Here is a 16174-nt window from a genome sequence, read left to right on the forward strand (position 1 = left end):
ATTCAGAGAGCAGTTGGCAACGGACTATCGTCTATGTCGGATGCAGAAGCATACGCGGAGACAACAGTGCAACATTAAATATACATACATACGGTCCTATCTGGGTGCATATGGACTCCAAAGTTAACACGTTCGAGGCGCCCCCAAGTGGCATTCCTTTTAGAGTCGCGTGTAGATAGAGCTCGCTGCGTTTGTTACATTTGACCCGAATTCTTTTGGGCTGAAAATTCATATACTTTCGCAAAGGTTTTTATATAAGAGGGAGAGGCGAGCATTATTTTTAATTTAGCTGTTGATATTATGCATAAAGCGGAAAATCAAAGAGAAAGCAAACATCAAAACGGAACACCGAAGCCGGGAGAGTGAGTGAGTGATCGAGTGAGTGACTGTAGAGATCGCTGGGAGGAGAACAGAAGGCGGCCTGGTTCTAAAATCTTGTCGGGGCGAGAGATCTGAAATTCCGTATTGTGTGCGGATACATATCTAGATAGATACATATACTTATACATATGTATGTATCTACTACATTCATAGTGTGTCGGAGATTATTGTTTGGTGAATTTCCACTACCACAATTGCAGCAGCAGTCCGTCCCCTTCCCGAAAGTCCATTCACGAAACGTTTACAAAGTGCTGGTCAGGCCCTACCAGACCAGGAAGTAAAACGCAGCAAACTGAACAATTCATCTCGTAATTTACTTTGGCTGTAGACAGAAGCGGCGGACAACGCACATAAATACGGATACGAGTACTACTAGCGCGTATAAAGGAGGAATCCAACAGATATAGAAATGTTTTCCTTTGGCGCTGTTTCTGCGGCTGTCGCTATAAATATTTACAAAATGTAAATACATAAGAGTACATACCCCTTTAGATACACATATGTACATAAATATATGCGTGGACGGACCGCTTTTGTTGTCTTTTCGTGGATAAAGCTCCGAATCGCTAGAATTCAAATTGAATCAGGGATAATCCAAGCAGCAAGTGAAGTGATGTGAAGTGAGACAACTTGGCTCGAGACAATTTTTTCAACCCAAAACATCCTATGTAAACAGACAAAATGTCAAAGAAGCCACGCGGAAACATTCACAAGATCCGGGAGTTCGAGTTGGAGAAGGTAAGTCCAAGTATCCACCATCCATCATCCATCATCAATGTTGAATGTTCTAGCAATTATATTTTCATATGTTTATCTGTGTGATTTACGAACATCTTATTAGCCATTATTATACTGTGATATCTACCCAAATAAACAAATAGATATAGAAAGGTATTAAGAGTTCGACCTGGCCCAGTTCGCCGTTGATCGTTATGATTGGCCAATTGCCAATAATCTCTTCCCCGGGAAATCGTCTACAACACAACAGGGAAAATGCCATGTTAACGATTAGATTTCTGATCATTAAACACAAACAGCAATATGCATCGCATGGCATCGTCTCGGTCGCGAATACAGTAATGTTTAATGGGTCTAGGTATGGGCACATACACTTATAAATATAGTTTCGCAGATGTATTCGTAGTTGAGGTTGGTCTAAACTGAGAATTTACATGGAGATGTTTTCGTTTGTGACTCAGTTGCATTTCAGAGAAGACACATGTTGATAGAAGCCAGATTCCTATAGTAATTCCCAGAAGAATGGAGGAACTGGAACGTCTGGCCAAAGTTCAGCAATAGACCAAAACTTTCCATTCCAAATCGATTTCCGATGTATCCGCTCTTTATATCAACATAACTATTCTCTGAATTTAATATATATATACAAATTATAGCTATTTTAATTCGATTTCTATGTATAGATCCAGCTTGTGGACGAGTTTGATATAATACAAATTGTGGGTGAAGGATGGTTCGGCAAGATACTTCTGGTGGAGCACCGCGGATCCCAGACAGAAATGGTACTCAAGGCGGTACCCAAACCATATGTGACGCTGCGCGACTTCTATCGGGAGTTTCACTACGGACTCCATTTGGGTGTGCATCGGCATATTGTGACCACCTACGATGTGGCATTTGAGACGGCCGGTTTCTATGTATTCACCCAGGAATATGCGCCTCTAGGTATGAGCCAACAAATTATCAAAGTGAGGTTCCCATATGAACATATATGCTCTACTTTTAGGGGATCTCACATCGAATGTGACGGATACGGGCGTGGGCGAGGTGTACAGCAAGCGCGTGGCCAAGCAGTTGGCCTCCGCCATAGACTACATGCATTCAAAGTGAGTGTCGCCCTATTCCACCGATGAGCTATCTGATACTGAGATTACTTTTCTTCGTAGAGACATTGTGCATCGGGACATCAAGTTGGATAATGTGCTCATCTATCGCGCGGACTTTCAGCGCATAAAGTTGTGTGATTTCGGAGAGTCCTTCCCGACGGGCGCCAGCGTGGAGCGGCGGAACGAGTGGCTGCCCTACAGTCCCCCTGAAGTATTAGAAATAAAGCCCGAAGGCAGCTACAAGTAATTATGGTGTAGAGACTCCCAAGATCCAATCCCTCTTAGCTGAGACTCCTCTTCCTTTCAGAGCCGATCCTAGCCATGATGTTTGGCAGTTTGGAATCGTGATCTTTGTCTGCTTGACCGGGTGCCTGCCCTGGCAGAAGGCAGCCTCGGATGATCCCCGCTATGTGCGGTACTTGGCCTGGCAGGGGGGCCTCATGATGATGCCGCTGCGGCGCACGCCTCGACTGTTCAAGCTGCTCACCTCCAATGCACAGCGCATGTTTAAGCGGTTCTTCGCGCGAATGTCGAACCGCCCCAAGAGTCTGGCCGATGTAACAAAGTTCCTCGACGATCGCTGGCTGGCCAAGTCGGCAAAGAAGGATATGGCCGAGTATGAAACGGATGAGCTGTGCCCATCCATGTACTCCTTTCACAGCAGCCCCGATGAGAAGAACCGACTGCTCTACACATTGGCCGACTGCGGGATCGAGACGAATGTCGATCGCCAGCAGAAGAAGAATCGCATCAAAGACTGGATAGAGTCGTCCATCATCACAGAGGAGGATGAGGTAAAGAGGCACCATATTTTTCATACCATGCCATAGCATATATCATTTCTTTTAATATCTCTCGTTCCAGGAGGAGAATGAGGAGACAAACTCCGCATCGCCCTCATCATCCATATCACGCGAGCCGCTGCCCGGCCACATATCCTCGCTGCGCAAACAGACGCAGGAACAGATCCCCAAGGAGGTCAAGAGCACCTTGAAAGACGCCACACAGAAACACTTCGATCCACGCACGGGGGCCCTGCAGCAGGGTCCCAGCGAAATGGGCCAAGTGGCCATGCAATATTCCAAGTCCGCCAGTCCCTCCAACTATAGCACGGCCTCCACTCTGAACAATGCAGACAGCCTGATGACACTGGGCTCCAGGCAGGATCTGCTAGCCAGCAACCTGACCATGTACACCTCCATGGAGACGGAGCTAAATCGACTAGGTGAGGCTGATCCGAGAATACCGCGCAGCGATGGCTTCCTAAATCGCACGCAGAGCAGCGGCCTCCTGCTAACCACATTCGATGTGAACGCGTCTCCGTCCAGTCCGGCGAATAACAACCGTCCAACCCCCGCTGCCAAGAACTCCATCGCCGTAGGCACCCGCAGCTCGACCAGGAGCATTCTTAAATCCTCCATCGCCACCGCTGCTTACCCCGCTTTCGGCAGCAATAACCAGAGCAGTAGCCTGCAGCAGCTGACCCAGCATTTCCAGACAACTGCCTATGCCCCCAATGACAGTTCCTTCTTTAGGCGATGACTCCCGCTGGCCTTACTAATCGCCTCCAATCATCCTTGCCGAACTTTCAGAGCTGTGCAGTTTCCATCTAATGTTATCTAATGTTCCATATGCTTCTCAAGTTAAAGACAGTGCCTACGGATCGGCCGACGTTAGTGAGATGAGCAGGAGCCCTAGGAATCCTCAGCATCAGCAACTGGACGATTCCCACATGAAAGACACGGCGTACGACCGCGCTGCGGTCACCAGCAGCAGCAGCAACAACATCGCCCGGCGGCTGCGCAGATAGCTGTGATCCAGCCTAGTGTGGCGGTATATCACTCTGTGCATGCATATAGCAACTGATTAACAAGTTCCAATAAATAGATAATGTACATTTCTTAACGTTTCTTGTTCTCGTTTACTTTCTGGATTCACCGGTCCGGCTGCATAGAAACGCAACAGAGTTCTTATAGAAGTACGTTTCCTTTATTTCGCATGAAAATCCAAAAGAAAGCAGCCAAACCAAAACTGGCAGTGCTTACTTGAGAGGAATAAAACGGGAGCTGTGGGTGGCACCAATACCGGGTCTACCGTGCTTGACGGGCTTGTAGGTCAGCGCGAATTCGCCCAAATAGTGGCCGATCATCTCAGGCTTAACCTCAACCTGTGAATATAAAATATTATACCATATTAGTCAATCTGGTAACACCTAGTCAGTTGACACCGGCTTACCTGGCCGAAGTCCTTGCCGTTGTACACGCCAATGATAGAGCCGGTCATCTCGGGGACAATGATCATGTTCCTCAAGTGGGTCTTGACGATCTCGGGCTTCTCATTTGGGGGCGCCTCCTTCTTGGCCTTGCGCAGCTTCTTGATCAGAGCCATGGGCTTGCGCTTCAGACCGCGGGAGAAACGCCTGCGGGCACGGCTGTGCATCAGCTCCACCAGCTGGTTGCTGCACACGAAACGAAAATGAACCTTAGTAGCCGCACATCCATTTGCAGTGGAATACTCACTTGGGCATGTCCAACAGTTGGTCCAAGTCCACACCGCGGTAGGTGAACTTCTTGAAGGTACGCTTCTTCTTAAGAGTGTCATCGACTTGCTGTTTGGTAGAATGAACGAGAGAATAAACACAACAGTTAGTTCGGTTCCGTTTTGTGGCAAAACTAAGCCGAAAAACGCCAAAATAATATTAGCACCCGTGCGCGGAATATTGCAGTGAACGTATAGCACACAATTTAAGTCAATTCGTCCACGGATGCCTAATATTTATTTGGATTTTTCTGCAAAATATTACATCGGCCATCTTGACGTTGAAAGTGACGTGAACGGAAAGAGGGAACTAGGGATGAGAAATATATTGCATGAATATATCGATATATTTGTTGTTTATTATATATTGGGGGATATTATTTTGTGCTGGCGAAGAGTTTACTAGAATATGGATATTCTTGCGGGATAAATAATCAACGGAACTTCTTTGCTGAATTTGTTTTTTATTTTATTTGTTTTTATTTGTTTTTTCAAGCTGTTAGATCGTTAAGCCGCTTCTTATGATTCTATTTGCTAGTTTTATCGATACAGAAAACATATCGGTGTTTTTGTGCGGTAAGAAGAACTAATATGTGCTTTATTTTATTAATTTATCTTAAGGTATTCAAATACCCCCTGGTCTACAATGGACTAATCTTTCTCCGTCATGGATTTGAAACTATTCCTCAATTCTGATATTCGATTTGATATTACTAGCTAGTTAGAACTTCCATACCTGTATATATAAAGCAGTGCTGCCACCGGCATTCCACTATTTGTGCTGTAAAGCGCTGTGCGCTTTTAAGTACATATCGTGCTGTTATGCTAAACTAACTATTGTAAAAATCGCTCATCCCTATAAACAAAAACAATGATGACGTTACCAAAAATATGTTTTAAAACTGTGAAGCGGCCGTAAAAATGCTCAAAACTGCGACTAGCCTTTCGCTGCTATGACCGTCTGTGTATTAATAACCAATGTTTTGTGAACAACACGCACTTGCTCAATGTAAGCACCTCCGCCTCTACCATCGTCGCCGCCGCCGTCGCGACCTCTCCGCGGGATTATTTTGCTTATAGTTTTGCTTACACAAGTGCACTTAATTAACTCATATCTATTACTTGGTACGACGCCAGCACTGTTATCTGATTGCCACACGTAGGTGCTTATCAATACAACCCACCTTCATACATCCAAACGATGTGTGGGTGTATCTAACTATCTGACGATTGCTCTTTTTTTGCATACGCAGTCAGAGCTGCGGAGTCAAGCTGCCAGCAAAACCAGTTCTAGAAATAGGCCAACATCTCAGCTTGGCTCGGTTGCCTCATCATCAAGGGGAAAGTGACGCGCCTCCGGCTAAACTTAACGGCTGAGCTCCATAAAATGTTATCACACTCGGCTCACGTCATGACGCTGGCCAACAGCATCATTGGTGTTGGGATCTTAGCGATGCCTTTCTGTTTCCAGAAGTGCGGCATCGTGCTCTCCATCATTCTCCTGGTGCTGAGTAACGTCATAACCCGTGTGTGCTGCCACTACTTGATAAAAACCTCACTTCTGACACGTCGCAAGAGTTTCGAGCTGCTCGGCCTTCACGCTTTTGGCGCTTCCGGCAAATTGCTGGTCGAGCTGTGTATCATCGGGTATCTAATTGGGACGTGCATCACATATTTCGTTGTGGTCGGAGATCTCGGCCCACAGATAATTGCCAAGCTGTTCACTCTGAATGTGGCGGACCACATGCACCTGCGATCTCTGGTCATGATAGTGGTGACCGTGGTCTGCATTGTCCCACTGGGCATGCTGCGGAACGTGGATAGCTTGTCGGCCGTGTGCACCGCTTCCATTGGCTTTTACGTCTGCCTTATGCTGAAGATCGTGCTAGAAGCGGAGAGCCACATATCGGCGAATGACTGGACTCAGAAAGTTGTCTACTGGGAGCCGGCTGGCGTTCTACAATGCCTGCCTATATTCAGCATGGCGCTATCCTGCCAAATGTACGTTTATTGTTCAATATTTGTGTATGAATATCGTTAAATATTTGTTCAACCTGAAGGCAGCTTTTTGAGGTCTTCGAGAGTATCAATAACCAGAGTCTTGATAAGCTAAACGGCGTCGTCCGCAACGCCACTTGGATCTGTACGCTTGTTTACATTGCCGTCGGCTTCTTTGGCTATGTGGCCTTCTGCACTCACACCTTTTCGGGTAAGACATACAGACTTTTGAGTAAATATCTCGATTTATTCCCGTTCTATATGCAGGTAACATCTTGGTAAACTTGTCACCCTCCTTTGGCAGCGACATTATCAAAATTGGCTTTGTGCTGTCTATTGCTTTCAGCTTTCCCTTGGTCATATTTCCGTGCAGGGCCAGCATCTACTCGTTACTCTATCGAAAAGTAAGGCTATATTTGCTTAAGCAGACCAATCATTTATCATTATTGTGCTTACAGGGTCATACGGAGAGCAGCAGTTACATACCGGAACAACGATTTCGCCTCATTACGATTTTTATCGTTGTGTTCTCGCTCTGCGTGGCGCTGGTTATACCGTCCGTTGAGCTGATCATTGGCTTGGTCGGCTCCACCATTGGCGTGGCCATATGCATTATGTTTCCCGCTTCTAGTTTCCGCAAAATCATCAAAAAGGAGTCGATGGAACGCACACTGGCACAATTTATTTTTGTAAGCGGATTCCTCCTGATGATATTGGGCACCTATGCCAATTTGAATGCCATTGATGAGAAAAGCTCGGGCCCAGAGCTTAATGTCGTTCAAATGGTGACGCCCCTAGCGCCGCTGGCTGTTGACGAGTTACCAAAGCATTTGGCCAAGAATCCAAACGAAAATGAGAAGAGCTTGTTGTTGGAAAAACTGGAAGCTCAGAAATCGGATCCAATAAGGGACACCATTGGAGAGAAGATAATCGAGAAGCCAAAAGCTGTCCTTAGCGCTTCCTCAGACAACCCACCGATGCCCCCACTGCCCATTGATGAGGCCCACGTAGCTCACGAAAATGAAGAAGTCTTGACTGATTCTAAAAAGTTTCCGGAAGAAGAAGTATTGAACCCACCCGACCCAAAGCCGGATATAAGTATTCCCAAAAACTTGACAGCTGTAAAGCTCAAGGAAAATCCTTCTATTGTCGTTGAAAGGCACCCAGCGCTAGCGACCAATAAGGAGCCGACAAAATTGTCAGCGAGTAATACGATAGACGGAGCCGCCATCAAGAAGGAGGAGGATGTTGCGGCAGAGGAGCAAAAAGAAAGCAAAGCAAACGCCGACGAACTGCTCAAGACGCAGAATGAACTGAAAGAGACTAAGAAGTTGCTGGAACAAACCGTTGATGAGCTGAATGAAGAGCTGGCCAAACAGAAGCCTCTTGGCCACCAATCCCCTGATATGCAGAAAGTGCCGGATGACGATAAGACCATTAGGGAATCAAAGAAAGATGCAATTATTACCAGGGAACCCAAGCCTAAGGCTTCGTTAATCGAAATTCTGACGGAAAATACTCATCAGCGCGACGAGAAGGAGGCGCATGCTGGTGTCTTCGAGCCTCTCTCCTACAAGACGGGGGAACTGCTCAAGAACACCAGCGTCGACACAGCAGCTCTGATTAAACGATTACCTATTCCACTGGCCGCCCTGCTGCTGAATGCGACTCAGCCAAAGGCAAACAATACCTCAGCCAACGACTCTGTGCTCCACAAGCCCAACATCGATGATAATGTGGAGGCCATACGCCGCGAGCTGCTGAATCTGAGGTCGCCCAGCGAGCCGACAGATCAGCCTCTGGCCAGAATCAAACGGGAAGTGGCCGAGAACGAGAACTGTCTCCGCCAGCCAAAGCTAAACGAGTTGAACAGCAATCTGGCTGCCGCAGGCTTACATTTGCAATTGGAAAGCATAGGACGCGATCTCAAGTCCATCAAAGATGAAGACGAAGAGACCACCACCACCCCTGTGAACGAATCCTACGAACTCAGTCCAAACAGAACCCAAACCCCGCATCATACGTAGCGTAGACTCGTAAAAGTTACAGAAAGCTTTATGTACATAAACTTTTAACATATTTATTTAGTTTGTAAGAGAAAAGTGTAGAGCCAGCAGTGGAAGCCTTAAACAAATACAAAATTAGAAAAGGAAAGTCAGATTGCTTTGCCTAATTTGTCAGTCAGTTGCTGTCCAAATTTTTTCACCGAAATAGCCCAAATTTGTCCCTCCAAAATGTCTATAGTCTTGGATTTTGTCCAGCGACTTGTGCTGCAAAAAGCCTATGAACTGACCCAGTGCGCAGCATACCGAGTGTTGGGAAAATGCATCAAGGTGAGTACCTACCTGGCACGGCACCCTAAAATGGAATATATTGACACGGCAAAGGCTACTTTTCAGCTTGAAGAAGGCCCAATCAAAAGCCAACTCGCAGAGCCACTTGTGGAAGACAGTGTGCCAGAGCTTCCTGCCGGCCCCAAGATGTCCGATCCTCCTGCGTTGGCCATGATGTCAGAGGCACCTGCGAAGCTCATCATGCCAGAACCTCCTGCCAATCCCATAATCCCAGAACCTACTGCGAAGTTTATGATGGCAGAATCTCCTGTGAAGCCCATGATGCCAGATATAGCAGAGCCGTCTCCAAGGCTAAGGCAGTCAGGGATTATCTGGCAGTTATATCATAATCGCGACCTTCCGCGGAACAACAGCGGCCTCATCGATCCGCCCCAGGTTTCCTGCATGCGAGTGTGCCGGGACAGCTACTTCTCCTAATCCTAACACGTCAAGCAAGTGAACTCCAAGTCATAGATTAAAAACAGTTTAAACTTTAATAGAATGGAGATATAGCAAAGGACGATCCGCCACACTCGGGATCTGGTAACGAATCTCGCGACATTCTGAATTCTCGCGTATAATTATCAAATGTAACACTAATAACAGTTTTGGTAGCAACTAACAGCTTGAGTATGAGTATGCATATGTGCTTGCAGGTAGAGTGGTTTGACGTTTAGAGAGCTCTAAGCTACGTCCGCTCCTAGGGCGTGCAGATCGTAGAGAACCTCGAGAATGGCGGCCACGCTCCAGGCCTGGGTGCGGCAGGAGTCGCCGCAGTAGGAGCCATTGTCGTTGGTCAGCTCGGGCAGGCCACGCCAGTGGGAGGTCTGCATCTCACGGAGATGGGCCCGCAAAATGGCCCAGGTCTCAGCAATGGTTTCATCTAGATGGCCGCACTTCTTGGCGAAGATGAGACGGGCCCGCAGGTAGAAGCCAATGGGCCATACCCACTCTGGTCCCTGGTGGTAGTTGGACCCATGGGCAACGGTGCAATCCGTCGAGTCGTTGGAGTTATCATAGTTAGCCCTGTAGTTCCAGTCCTCGGGATCCAGTGTCTTCATGCCCAGTGGTCCAAGCAGGTACTGCTTGGCCAGCTCCAGAGCACGCCAGGCGTTCTGCGGATTGCACAGCTCCGAGGCGACGGTCAGTGTGATGGGGAAGTTACAACGGAGCTGATAGTCTGTCCAGCTTTGGGTGGCGCCGTAGCTGTCCTTGTAGATGAACCTCTTATTTGCCAAGGAACATGTCTCTGACTCCGGGACAAAGAAATGGCGATCGAAGTTGTCCTTGATGCGATCTGCCCACTCCTTGTAGGTCCACTTTGTCAACTCACCTGACGGCCCCTTGCGATCCACACCCGTGTACGGAATGGCCTCCTTTTCGGCCAGGCCCTGCATGAAGCGCAATACAGAATATTGGAGGCCAATCAACTCCACAGCGGATCCATCGCGTGGGGTGCTCGGCCGCCCCTTGTTGCCGGCCTTCTGCGACGAGCCCATCTTGTCCATCCACGTGCCGGCATTAAAGTTGTTTCCGCCAAACACAAAGCCAGTTTCCGGATGCACTCCAATGTGATTGTTGAATCCCTGGTCTACCATATGCTCATCTATCTCATGGCCCGCGTTACGTTCGCGATATTGCAGTCCCTGGAAATGCACCTGCAGCGCTTCCTGCATCACATCGATGAGCAGCTGATCGAAGGCCCCTGGGGCATGTGCATCGGCATCGTCGTAGGGAAAGAGGCGCGACACCTTGTCCTTCAGTATCTCGCTTCCCTTGGGAGCCTCCTCCACGTATTGCCTGATGGAGTACATCCACCACCAGACGGCATCGCGGCAGTTGTAGCGCGGCTTGCTCCCGCTGTCCAAGAGATTGGGTATGAGACCATGCCTCAGGGTCTGGCCGAATCCAATAATGATGTATCGAGCTTCGTTGAAACGCCCAGTCAGGAACATCGATCCACGCAGGGCGATGAAGGTATCACGGCCCCAGCAGCGCATGTAACCTGTGGAGATTATGCGAGAGGATGTGAGATCCATGGGCACACAGGAGTAGGTGGCCAGGAGTAGGTGAAGTCTTACCAGTGGAGAAATGCGGCAGGCCAGCAGAGAGTGTAACACATTGTTTCGGTGGCTTTGGTGGATTGATGGCATGACTGAAGCCTGGCAGATTGGCGGACTTGCAGACGGAAAGGAACTGCAACGTGGAGAGGGCCAGGGACTGAGTGAAACTGTGGCCGTTCTTAATGAAACTGTTGATATAATAAAGTAATATTGACAAGAGACACAAATCGATAGTCGGGTCAGACATACTCTGGCATCAGTTCGTTGACCTGATTGAGGAGCACGTTGTAGACCCCGCTGACAATGGCATCGAAATAGCAGGGAATGAGGTAGCGTGGTATATTCTTCAGAGGCTCGAAGGCGGCCTTCAGCCAGACGGAGAGCGGCTTTAAATCCTCGAAGTTGGTCAGGCGATCGGCCATGTAATCTAAAGGGAAATAAATATTAATCGAACGAATCCTATTCGTTTGCGTGTCTCTATAGTCTATAGTTACCCATCATCCAGTTGCCGTCGCGTAAATTAGTGCACAGCGGGTGGCCCAGATCATTGTGTGGCGATATCTCCGTAAGCAGTGACACAAAGCCCTGGAGGCCACAGTAGACAATGCGGCCAAAGTTGGGTATATCGTAGGCAGACCCACCTGTGCCTTGGGCACGTTCCTCGTCGTCACATTGAAAGAGGGCGGCACTCAGCGCCACCAAATCCAGTTTGGATACGATCCCCTGCAGCTCTGACCATTCAGCGCCCGATCCCAGGCGCAAGGCATTTGTCAGCTTCTGCAGCCTGTCGAAGCTGATGCGGGGTCCGGGATGCATAGACACTCGAATGGCTACCACTGTGCCAGGCCGAAGGTTGACAAAGTTCAGCACCGTGTTGTTGCCATCGACATTGGCATGGGTCTGAAAGACGGTCGACTTGCTGAGCGGGATGTGCTCCTGCAGGCTCAGTTCGAACTGGGTGAAGCCGTTCAACACATTTGGATCCTTCTTAAAGGGAGCGGGACGATCGAAGGGCTTGTCGCTCTTCATGGTCAGGCTGGCCTCCAGGATGATCTCGTCCAGAACGCCGTCAAAGCGCAACGGTCCGATGCCGGTAGGTCCGGCATTCGGATTCGGATACCCGAAGGCCGTGTGAGCCACCAGAATGACCGACTGATGGGTGATCGGGGAATGCCGGGTGACAGCCACCACATTGGGGTCCATTTGGTCCACATACACCTGAGTAAATCCCTCTTCGGCCAGCTGTCCGTGCAGCAGATTCAGCGCTCGCTTAGCTCCCATAATGCCGGACTTGGAGTCCACTCCCTTGCCCCATTCCTGGTATAAACGCTGTTCGTCCACGACATGGATCTGCAGAAGAGATGATTAAATTCTATAATTCAAGCACTTATACTCCTTCCTATTATGATGCTCACATGATGTGGAACCAATTCGTCGTAGCCACGATTGCTGCCGGTGGCACAGCAGGCCATGGAGACCAGAGCAGACGAGGGCAGCAGATCGTAGACGGAGCGCTTTTCCACGGCCGATGGATTGTCGTGGGTGAGGTCCATGAACAGGGCGTGTGCAACGCTGGACGCCTCATGACGCGTGGGATTCGGATAGAAGCCACCGACAGGCGCACCGCCATACCGATAGACCAGACGTCCCTGCTCGTGCGAGTCCCAGGCCGAAAGGGCCTCGCGAATTAGGGATGTGATGCCCAGGCGATTGACGAACACATTGTCGGTGCCATCGGAGTTGGTGAACAGCTCGGCCACCACATACAGTTCGGGGTTGATCTTCCGCGCCGCGTCCAGCAGGTACTCAGCCACGTGCAGCGGCGTCGAGTGGCAGTTGTCCAGCCGGACTCCGTCGAATATGCGGGCCGTCGTCTCCACATACTCGGTCATGTGCTTCCACAGGTAGGGGCTATCCTCTGGCCGCTTGCCAAAACGGAGCTTCACGCTGTCGCCCCAGGCAATGAGCTCTCGCTTGAGGTAGACATTGGCACGTCCCGGCTGCTCCTCGGCAAAGTCAAGCAATGGATCGCTAGAGCCCATGACCCAGCCGTTGTGGGCCATAAAGAATTCGCCCGGCTTGGTGTACATATCGGCCTCGATCTCGGGCAGCGTCTTGCCCAGGGTGCCCGTGTGGGTGAAGTAGGTCATGAAGACAGAGTGCTTCTCTGATATCTCGCGCACTCTGGGACCGTCGCCCTGAACTCGCTCGTATCGGATGCCGGCCAGGCAATTGTCGACGGCGTAGTTCAGATAGCCTTGGATCTCGGCCCGCACGCGATCGTTGAGGCCGTCCAGGTGGTGGCGCAGGGTCTCGGCGCACTTGCGGAAGCGTGACTCCTCATCGAAACAATCGCCATGGAAAGCATTAAAGATCTCCAGCGCCAGCTCGAAATTGATGGTGCTACCCAAGCGTCGATATGCCGGGTCCTGTATCAGCTGGATCTCCTGGAAACGCGACTCGTTGGCCACGTTCTTGGGCGGTTCGCGAGTACGCACCTGGTTCATGAAGTTGTTCACATACTGCATCACGTCGCACTGATACAGCTCGTGTATATTGACCTTGGATAGGTAGGCGTTATGCAACTGGTACTTTAAAGCTTCCAAATGGCACTCCTGATCGATAACCAGAGGCACGCCCACATGCTCCAGGCTGCCGGCAGCGATGTCGGCTCCGCACTGGGCCAGGGCGGCGTCCAGCAGGAAGGCTGGCCGCAGGTACGGACACGAGGCGCACGAGTAGGTGGCATCCGGATGCTGGAGCAGCCATTCCGACTCGTTGGCCGTGTGATTCAGCACAATGTCGCAGATGGAGGCCACCTGAAACGGACAAGAGCCCAGACTGAGATGGAGGTGAAGCACATTTGAGGATAATGTATTTCCTTACGCCCCACTCCTGGCGACACTTCTTGATGATCTTCTCCACGTCCTGGAAGGTAACCTTGTCGCCCTTCTTGCTGGAGAAGCTTGGGTTGACTTTCAGCTGATCCCGCAGCGAGTAGGCGGAGCGCGAGCCGCCCAGCTCCTGGATGGGTGTAAAGTGAATCACATTGTAGCCGGCCTCCTTGGCCACGCGCAACTTTGGCTCCCAGCTGCTGAGCGGTCCCAGGAGCTTGGTCAGCACCGTCTGGCAGCGCACCGAATTCAGAGGTATTGTCTTTTGTGCCCCCGGCGGCCCCACATGCAGGGTGGGCTCCACCTGGACATAGAGAGCCCCATCGGCTCCTGCACTTCCGGTGTCTGCTCTGTTAACAAAGAGAATTTAAAATGAATTTCGGATGGATAATGGCTTATGGATAGTGGAATATCCACTAGTGGGCTTACCGCTCAACATAGCGGAAGTAGAAGTGATACGTTCCGGACAGTTTCAGCTGCAGCTGACTGTGGATATCCGTGTCCACCACATGAGCCTCCGGATGCATGACAGTCGTGATCTGTTTGCCATTCTTCAGCTGCCATCCCAGCACACGGTAGTCGGTGCGCACGAACTTCTGTCCCTCGGCGGGATAGTTGGTGTACAGGACGATCTTCTTTCCCAGCAACGAGGCGTCCGGGTGCACGTCCAGCCGGGTGCCACGCTTCAGGCGGTACAGCACATGCTCAGCGTTCTGTCCTTCACTTATGGGTATGCTGTGCGATTCCGTATCTTCGCCCATGGTACTCATCTACGGGAATCAGGAAGCAAGCATTATATAATCTACTAGGCTTATCACCTTTATGAAGCTACTGTATATGACTATGTATGTACATATGTATGTAAATTGTAATCGGTGACGCACACACAAAGGCAATTTGTTAAAACACCACCACAGTGCAAGTAGAATTTTGCAATAGAATCTGTTTAATTAGTCGGGGCACACTTTTAGTAACTGTAACTAACACACAAGGAGCACACGGCACAGACTGCAGCATCGATGGGAGCAGGTAGTGCCTTTTATTGGCGACTGGAACTGGACCTCAGACTGGGTCTATGCTCGTTTCCAGCAGAGCACCCAGATTAGATAGGACACACATAGTTATGGGATGCACACGGGGTAGTGAGTGAGTGCAGCAGCCAATTACAATCCGAATTAGCGATAATACCTCACTGTGGCGGGTGGTTCGATTTGATACGGGCTCACGAATAGAAGCACTGCCTGCATTTCCCATTGCACTAATCGCGACTGATTCAGGTTTTGTTTTCGTTGTTTTGCCGGCGACAACTGTTGCTTCATTCTGCCGCTGTTGCTGCTGCTGCTTCTGTCGCTGTACTTTCTCTTCTTCTTCTGGTTCCCCGGGTTGTTCTTCTTCTCCTCTTTGTTGTAACAGAGCATTCTCGCGATGTACCTTATCAACCGCTTGCAAATCCACTAAATCGACGAGCCAGCGAAAGGCATGATAGCGCATCAAGAACTGGAGCAGTGCGTACACATAGCGCAGGACGCTCCTGCAGAACCCTTCTAACACCATTATCACAACGAAGAACCCGCAGATGCTGCTGCAAATTGAATTTTTTGGCAATGTTTTTTACTCGTGTTTGACGCCGGCCGCCGTCAGCGCTACTGAAGCGCCAAGGAATGTTAGCAACACCACCGATGTGTAATCTCTAATCAAGCATGAGGAAAACATTTTATAATCATGATCTAGTGGGGCGTCTGCGGCAGGGGCCATTCAATGGAGCTGTACTGGAGGGAATCTAAATGCAAAGCCTACGCCCATGGGTGTGGGATGATTGGATCATTGCATTATTGACATGTGGCGCCTACGTGTTCGGTTCTACTAGAACTCAATTAAAGGTATTGGCGAATCGCAGCCTTATCAACATTGAAATTTTAATAGGGGGTCAGGGAATAATATTATTTTTAACTCAAACATGCATATACACACACATTTGCACGAATGTATACGTATGTGCGTATGCATGTTTGCATGGGGATGTGGGTCAAGGAATTCAAGTGCACAATTTTCGCCGGTAGATGGCATCATTATATTTCTTGGATCTTCAATCTCACTATATCGAAGAGATTAAACAAAGTACG

General features: G+C 49.4%; 4 protein-coding genes across 9 annotated transcripts; 2 read left to right on the top strand and 2 right to left on the bottom strand.

The window, feature by feature from the left end:
* The first annotated feature begins 15 nt into the window (after window positions 1-15).
* Window positions 16-4242, top strand: LOC108159071 (serine/threonine-protein kinase SBK1). 3 transcript variants are annotated; one of them, XM_017292020.2, is made up of 7 exons: window positions 16-1119; window positions 1803-2064; window positions 2126-2225; window positions 2286-2468; window positions 2533-3019; window positions 3090-3450; window positions 3818-4242. In XM_017292020.2, the coding sequence occupies exons 1-7, from the start codon at window positions 1063-1065 to the stop codon at window positions 4033-4035; spliced, it is 1668 nt and encodes a 555-aa protein (XP_017147509.1). In that variant the 5' UTR covers window positions 16-1062; the 3' UTR covers window positions 4036-4242. The 3 variants fall into 3 exon arrangements, with proteins under 3 accessions (XP_017147509.1, XP_017147508.1, XP_017147506.1); XM_017292019.2 differs by having other exon boundaries at window positions 3869-4242; XM_017292017.2 differs by having other exon boundaries at window positions 3090-3862.
* LOC108159073 (40S ribosomal protein S15) lies at window positions 4193-5137 on the bottom strand. The gene is made up of 4 exons (XM_017292023.2): window positions 5029-5137; window positions 4745-4833; window positions 4461-4683; window positions 4193-4392 (listed from the first exon to the last, which is right to left on the bottom strand). The coding sequence occupies exons 1-4, from the start codon at window positions 5035-5037 to the stop codon at window positions 4267-4269; spliced, it is 447 nt and encodes a 148-aa protein (XP_017147512.1). The 5' UTR covers window positions 5038-5137; the 3' UTR covers window positions 4193-4266.
* Window positions 5138-5613: 476 nt separating this feature from the next.
* On the top strand, window positions 5614-9716 carry LOC108159068 (putative sodium-coupled neutral amino acid transporter 10). Of its 3 annotated transcripts, none has more exons than XM_017292015.2 (6): window positions 5614-5926; window positions 6017-6764; window positions 6824-6972; window positions 7029-7165; window positions 7220-9094; window positions 9161-9716. In XM_017292015.2, exons 2-5 carry the CDS (start codon window positions 6151-6153, stop codon window positions 8786-8788), a joined length of 2469 nt encoding a protein of 822 aa, XP_017147504.1. In that variant the 5' UTR covers window positions 5614-5926; window positions 6017-6150; the 3' UTR covers window positions 8789-9094; window positions 9161-9716. The 3 variants fall into 3 exon arrangements, with proteins under 3 accessions (XP_017147504.1, XP_017147503.1, XP_033248206.1); XM_017292014.2 differs by having other exon boundaries at window positions 5614-5922; XM_033392315.1 differs by having other exon boundaries at window positions 5614-6764.
* Window positions 9566-15656, bottom strand: LOC108159067 (glycogen debranching enzyme). Of its 2 annotated transcripts, none has more exons than XM_033392314.1 (8): window positions 15483-15656; window positions 14481-14821; window positions 14044-14401; window positions 12573-13976; window positions 11652-12507; window positions 11407-11584; window positions 11176-11345; window positions 9566-11099 (listed from the first exon to the last, which is right to left on the bottom strand). In XM_033392314.1, the coding sequence occupies exons 1-8, from the start codon at window positions 15603-15605 to the stop codon at window positions 9778-9780; spliced, it is 4752 nt and encodes a 1583-aa protein (XP_033248205.1). In that variant the 5' UTR covers window positions 15606-15656; the 3' UTR covers window positions 9566-9777. The 2 variants fall into 2 exon arrangements, with proteins under 2 accessions (XP_033248205.1, XP_017147502.2); XM_017292013.2 differs by lacking the exon at window positions 15483-15656 and adding an exon at window positions 15240-15436.
* Between the last annotated feature and the right edge of the window lie 518 nt (window positions 15657-16174).

Source organism: Drosophila miranda, chromosome 3 (genome assembly GCF_003369915.1).
Source record: "Drosophila miranda strain MSH22 chromosome 3, D.miranda_PacBio2.1, whole genome shotgun sequence".
Taxonomy (NCBI): Eukaryota; Metazoa; Arthropoda; class Insecta; order Diptera; family Drosophilidae; genus Drosophila; species Drosophila miranda.